Here is a 7,109-nt window from a genome sequence, read left to right as displayed (position 1 = left end):
AAAAAAAAAAAAAAAAAAAAAAAAGAAGGAAACAGATGTCTTCATCTAATCTATGTTCTAGCCAATAGTATTTAACATGAGTGTGATCATGAGTAAACAATTAGATAATCTCAAATTGTAATCCCTAATATTGGAGGTGGGGCCTGGTGGAAGATGGTTGGATCATGGGGGTGATTTCTCAGGAATGGTTTTAGCACCATCTGCTTGGTGCCATTCTAGTGATAGTTATTGTGAAGTCTGGTGGTTTCAAAGTGTGTATGTAGCACCTCCTCACCCTTCTGCTCTGGCCATATAAGACATGTCTGCTTCCCCCTCAGCCACAATTGTGTTTCCTGAGGCCTCACTAGAAGCAAAAGCTGCTATGCCTTATGCCTATAGAACTGTGAGCCAATTAAACCTCTTTCCTTATAAATTACCCAGTCTCAGGGGTATGTGTGTGTATGTAGCATATACACACTCCTGACCTCAAGTGATCCACCTGCCTCGGCCTCCCAAAGTGTTGGGATTATGGGTGTGAGGCACCAAGCCACCATGCCTGGTCTATTCCATGTTCTTGTCAATAGTATTTAACATGAGTGTACTCATGAGTAAGCAATTAGATAATCCCAATTACGGGACATTCTACAAAATAACTGGCCTGGACTCTTAAAAAAAGTCTATTATGAAAGACAAGTAAAAGCTGGGAACTGTGCTACACTAAAGGAGACCAAGGAGTATGACTGCCAAGTACAATGCTTCATATTTGACTGTATCCTGGCTCAATCCAAAATCAACCACCTACAAAGGATATTATTGGGACACTATTAATAGATAATCTATCAAGAATAAGTTTCATGGCTGGCTGTGGTGGATCATGCCTGTCATCCTAACACATTAGGAGGCTGAGGTGGGTGGGTCACCTGAGGTCAGGAGTTCAAGACCAGCCTGGCCAACATGGTGAAACCCTGTCTCTATTAAAAATACAAAATAATTAGCCAGGCATGGTGGTGCATGCTTATAATCCCAGCTACTCGGAAGGCTGAGGTGGGAGACTTGCTTAAACCCAGGAGGTGGAGGTTGCAGTGAGCCAAGATCGCACCACTGTACTCCAGCCTGGGCAAGAGAGCTAAACTCTGTCAGGAAAAAAAAAAAAAAAAAGAACAAGTTTCATGAGTATAATAATGCATAGTGGTATGAAGTACAATATCCTTATGCTTAGGAGATACATGTTGAAGTACTTAATAGAATTATGACAGTACAACTTAACTGTTTCAGAAAAAATGGCATATAAATGGAAGAACAGATAAACCAGCTGTCAAAATCCTAGCAGCTAATGAATCAAGGTAAATGGTTTACATATGGGCATTCATTGTATTATTCTTTCAATTTTTCCACAGGTCTAAAAATGAAAATACTCAGGAAAACAAAAGTTATAAAGGTATCTCATCCCAAATCCAGAGGCCAGCCCCAATAGGTTCTAGAATTGTGTGGAATTGAGGCAAATGAGCACAAGGTTACATCACGCATTGAGAGGGTTCTGGGGACTTGATGACTTCCAGTTGCACATAAGTACACCATCATTTCTCAGTCTTCTCATTTCTTAAATGGGGATGATGGCACTTTCACTAACAGTTATTAAAAGGACTGAACTACACTGTGTTCAGATTTAATACACAGAATAAATTAAGTGGTATATCAGGTTACATTTTCAAATAATACATTCGATATGTTTTTTCCCAACCTTCAGATGAAATGACTGAAAAGTAAAATCCCTCTAAAGTCTGTAATCTGCGAAGAAGTACAATGAGTATACAATAGCATGTTCAAAAAGTCTGGAAACACAGGAAACAAAGCTGCCTTGAGATGAAGTGCAAGGCCCTTTCAACATTCAAACAGCACAGATTTACTGAGCACCTACCGCATATCGAACTGGGCTAAAGTCTGGGGACAGAGTGGAATCAGTCCTTGTGGACTGATATGTTAGTTACAGGAAGCCTGACGAGTTAGCCAACAATATTATAGCTTGTGGCAAATGTAATCAAAGAAATAAATCAGATGCTGTGATAAACAGTAACACTGGGGGAATGAGGGAAGCAGCCCACTCCAGCCAGGGAGGCCTCTGAGCTGAGTACCAGCGGATGAAGAGGCAACCATGCAAAGGCAGTCCAGGGAGAATAGCAAGTGCAAGTGCCCTGAGGAAAAGCATGCTTTGGGAACTAGAGAGAAAACTAGGGTCGTAAGCTTTCTGCCATGGGAGGACGCAGCAAAAAGGCCTTCCCTGGATGCAGCCCCTCAACCTTGGACTTCCCAGCCTCCGGAACTGTGCAGAAGCACTGGGGATGCATATATACATGTTAATGGCATCCATGGAAAGCAATGAAAATTACATTTGATACTGAAAGTGTTTCAGCTAACATAAGGTAATGACTTTATAAATTGAGAAACTTAAAAAAAAAACCAGAGTAATAAAAGGGAGAGTAGTACTAGATGAGATTGGAAGGTAGGGTAGGCCACATTATAACGTGGAGTTTGGCCTTTGAGAGCAAACAGGTTATCTATAGATGTAGAGGGCTGTAAACAGGGAAATATGATCTGTTTCATTTGCAACTTGTTAAGAGCAGTCTTAGGAGGAAAACAGCCTTTTTGTAGACTTTGATTTTCTTAAGGCATGTACCACTCTGAAAAATATAAAAAATCATTTTGAAAGAAGTGGAAAAACAGTTGACTGAATTGGGTGGAATAGGGGAAACTTACAGGGCAAGCAAGAAGAATTTGGAGTTTATTAAAGCACGCAGGAAAGTTAAAGAAGCAAATGTTAGCAGTGCCCATCTCAGCACTGTCCATGGGGGAGGAAACCATGGCCAGTGGACTTCAGCCCTGTTAGTCCAGTCAGCAAGGCCTTGGATTTTATGCTTCGGTAGGGATGAGAGTTGTTATGTCAGAGGTTGCTGATCACTGTATGAGGACATTTAGCATTGAAAAGGGTTTGGCATAATGCCTGGCTCAAGACATTTCAGGTGATAGTATTGTTAGTAGTTTTGGATCAATATGAGAATTAGCTATTATTTTATCATCATCATCATCACTATAGGAATCTCCTACCTAACACGTCAAACCTGAGCTCTTGATCTTCCCTGCAGATCTTTCTTCATGTCAGTAATGGCAGAACCTTGGGAGTCATCCTTCAGACTCAGTCACTTAAGCCCTGTCAAAGTTATCTTCAAAGTACTTCTGTCCCATCCACTGCCTTCTCACTGTCCTTGCCACACCCTTGTCACCATTACCCCCTCTGGCCCTCTGCCAAATGATTCGCTACATATCAGGTACAGCAGCCTTTTACATCTGCAGATCTGATCATGACACTACTTACTTGGAACCACTTTGATGGCTTCACTCCATTCTGGGAACCAGCTGAATTTCCTTAGTATGGCCAAGATGGCCCCTCACAACCTGTCTCATCGACTATTCTAGTCTCATTTTGTTATTCTCCCCTTGCTCACTACATCCTTGCCCTGCTAGCTTGTTCTATGTTCCTTGAACTCACTAAGCATCTTTTTGCCTCAAGGCCCTTGGACATGCTGTTCCTTCTTTCTGGAAAACTCTTGTCTCCCCATTTGCTTGGCTAACACCATTACTTCATGTCTTTTATTTTATTTAGTTATTTTTTTGAGACGGAGTCTTTCTCTGCCACCCAGGCTGGAGTGCAGTGGCACGATCTCAGCTCACTACAACTTCTGCCTCCTGGGTTCAACAGATCTTGTGTGATTATTCATTTAGGACCAATTTATCCACTAAACAGTAAGCTTTATGAGGACAGGGACCACATTGGTCTTATTCATTAAAGTTTTCCCAATGAGCCAGGCACAGAGAGGACATTCAGTAGATATCTGTTGCCTAGATAAATATATGAACTGAACTGATCCTACCTGCTTCTGCTTTCCCCCGTCTGTGGACAGGGCTCCTTGCAGAAAGACTGTGTTACTGTCCTCAGAACGACTGTGGCTGACTTCTGTGGGCTATGCTGGCCCGCTGAGTGGGATTCAGGTAAAGCATGCATTTGTTCATTTAAATATATGTTCAAACCCCTGGAATTCATACTCACAATCTCCCTGACAGACAGCCCTTTGTAATTTTGCTGAGGCTGAAACTCGAGCCACACGGCTATGCAACTGGGGCGTGGGGGATTGATTTTCTAAGCCAAAGAACAAGAACACAGCCCCAACCAATAGCTCAGAATCCATGTCTCTGACAGACCTGTTTGAATCCTGGCTCTGCATGTACTTTTCTCTCAGGCTTTGTTTTCCCAACTGTAATGGCAGGGTGGTAGGGGGTGGGAGGATACCTTCACAAGGTTATTCGATTATATAAGCCAGTGCAGGTGAATTTACGTAATCTCTTTTCCTCTCTTCCTCCATGCTGAGAGTTGCCCTAAACAAAAGGCAGGCTTGGGCTCTCTAATCCCATCCCTTCTTCTCCCACTCTTGGAGCTAGACAACTCAGACTGATCTCAAAATGCCCCAACAACATCTGCAGACCACTCTCAGAAGGCAGAGATGACTAAGGGGCCCTCACGGTAAGATGCTTACTGACCGACAAGGACGCTGACTACTGCAGGGTACCATTCAGCTGTGTTCTTTGCAGAACAATGTTTTCAAACTACTAGTGTTAATTTTCCTCATTCCTAACTCTTGGACCCCTAAGAAGCTGGAACAAACATTAAAGATAAAACAGCATTGGAACACACTTCATTTATTCTTGGTCAATATATACTGGTCTGAGTCCCTTCTCTCCCTTATCAAAACATAAAAAATACTCTGTAATAAAAGTAGATTCCATTTCCATCTTAAGTCATTATTATCCATGATAGGTGTATTCCCTGGGAATCAAAATAGAAAGGAATAAGAAATGTTAAAGGTGAACTTTAAAACAAGCTATTTAATATTAACCTTTCTGGTAGAGCTCCAAAACAATTATATAAGCCTCAGTGAGGCTAAAAGCACATGGAACTTGCCTTTGGGGCTTTGTTCTGAGAAGGACATGTGCCTTTCTTTGAGAGCACTACAAAATGCACAAACCACAACCACATATCATGGACTGGACAATGGACTCTTTTAAGTGTTAGTTACAAGAGTCTAAAACAGAGAAAACCCTTAGCCCATCTCTGGCCAGGAACACAGGAAGACAGATTCAATGAACATTGAACACTTATTACTTTTTTCTCATACTCATCGATAATCAATCCTTGCAAGTTACATACTATCATCCCCATTCTATAGAAGAAAGAAACTGTTAGCTATCCAACACAGAGTAAGTGGTGAAGTTGGGATTTAAACACAGACTTTCTGTCTAAAACCCAGTGCTTTTTTTTTTTTTTAAACTGTCTCTACAACAGCTTTCTCAGTTCCTGGCCTGAGTGCTATCTTACCTTCCCAAGTGCCATTACTGAGTTAAAATCAACCTCAACCTCAACACCATCATGGGCAGGTGCATTTCACTTATATACTTTTTCCCTTTACTATTTAGGAGTAAGTTGCAGACACTGTGCCCCTCTACCCCTCAATACTTCAGAATGGGTTTCCTAAGGCCAAGGACATTTACTATCATAATCCAATATGATTATCAAAAATAGGGAATTTCATATTGACACAATACTGTTATCTAATCTATTCAAGTTTTACCGGTTGTCCGAATAATGTATTACAGCCTTGCTCTGCTTAGCTTGTTCTACGTTCCTTGGACTCACACTATGCAACTTCTTGCCTCAAGGCTCTAGGACATGGGGTTTCTTCTTTTTGGAACATTGTCTCCCCATTTATGACTTATTTTTTCCTGTTCAGGATCCAGCCTAGGGTCATGCATTGCATTTATTATTCATGTGGTTTAGTTTCTTTTAAATCTTGAACAGTAACTCAGTCTTTGTTTTTAAGACATTGGCACTTTAAAAAAGTACAGGTCAGTTATTTGGAAAAGGTCACTCACTCTGGTTTTGTCTGAAGTGTCCTGGCCATTAGATCGAGGTCATGAACTTTTGGCAAGAACATATACACATGAGGATGCATCTTTGTCCGTCAATCACATCCAGGAAGAATGCCACGTTTCTTCTCTAGCAGTGTTACTCTAGTAATTAATAGTTCATCAGTTCCTCAGTTTTCCCACAGGCCTCATTAATCCTTGGCTAATAAAATGATTCCCATTTGAAGCAGCTATTCCATCATTATCCTGGGCAACATTTGCCTTCTGAGGATTACCTGGTCTAATTCTCCTATATCATCATTGATCACTGGCTTTGCTGTGACCTGAGCAGCTCTGAAGAGCCACTTTCATAGACTTAGGGTACCTTAAATCTACTGCAAGATGTACATGTTCAACTTGCTCCTGATTTGCTCTGTACTTACACTGTATTGACAGATGTTTACAATGTTTACAGTGTCCACAGTCAGTGAGCAAATGTGCTGTGGCAACAGGCTAAGGGAGGATGCCAGGGCTCTTTAGGTCATTCCTGAGTCCTTCTCGGGTTCTGATGATTTTTTTTTCCTTGAGACAGGGTCTCACTCTGTCACCAAGGCTGGAATGTAGTGGCACGATCTTGGCTCACTGCAACCTCCGCCTCCTGGGTTCAACGATTCTCCTGCCTCAACTCCTGAGTAGCTGGGAGTACAAGTGTGCATGCCCACACTTGGCTAATTTTTGTATTTTTAGTAGAGACAGGGTTTTACCATGTTGGCCAGTCTGGAGGTTCTGATGACTTCTGCTTACCTACACAATCTTACAACTATGAGAACCATGTATTGTCAGCCATAACAAGAATATGTGAATTTTCATAGTGGTGACTCTGGTTATGTCATTTCTTATCCCTTATAATAAGTTACATACAACCAAGGAACAATGTCAACAAATTAGAATCCCCTGTGTAACTATGATTAATACAAATGTTCATTGAGACCTCCTACAACTCTACTTGTGAACAAACACTGCTTACCTCTTAAAACATGTTGATAACTGGACAACAGAAACTGCAGATGTTCAACCAGTTCGTCCCAAGTCTGCCACTGGGTTTTATCTGACTGCAGAGATAGCAAAAGTGATAATAAATGCCTTCCCCAGTTAAAATTTTGGTACAGTTTAGTAAA

At 41.4% G+C, this 7,109-nt stretch overlaps 1 protein-coding gene across 6 annotated transcripts in view; it reads right to left on the bottom strand.

The window, feature by feature from the left end:
• Window positions 1-7,109, bottom strand: part of SIMC1 (SUMO interacting motifs containing 1) — a 72,338-nt gene that overhangs the window by 1,320 nt on the left and 63,909 nt on the right. For all 6 annotated transcript variants that reach the window (XM_017512773.1, XM_037732895.1, XM_037732897.1 and 3 more), the window contains one exon: window positions 6,959-7,043. In XM_017512773.1, coding sequence (XP_017368262.1) covers window positions 6,959-7,043 — 85 coding nt within the window. The remainder of the gene's footprint in view (window positions 1-6,958; window positions 7,044-7,109) is intronic.

Source organism: Cebus imitator, unplaced genomic scaffold, assembly GCF_001604975.1.
Source record: "Cebus imitator isolate Cc_AM_T3 unplaced genomic scaffold, Cebus_imitator-1.0 Scaffold478, whole genome shotgun sequence".
NCBI lineage: Eukaryota > Metazoa > Chordata > Mammalia > Primates > Cebidae > Cebus > Cebus imitator.
Note: the sequence above shows the minus strand (reverse complement) of the source record. Positions and strands in the feature narration are given on the sequence as shown.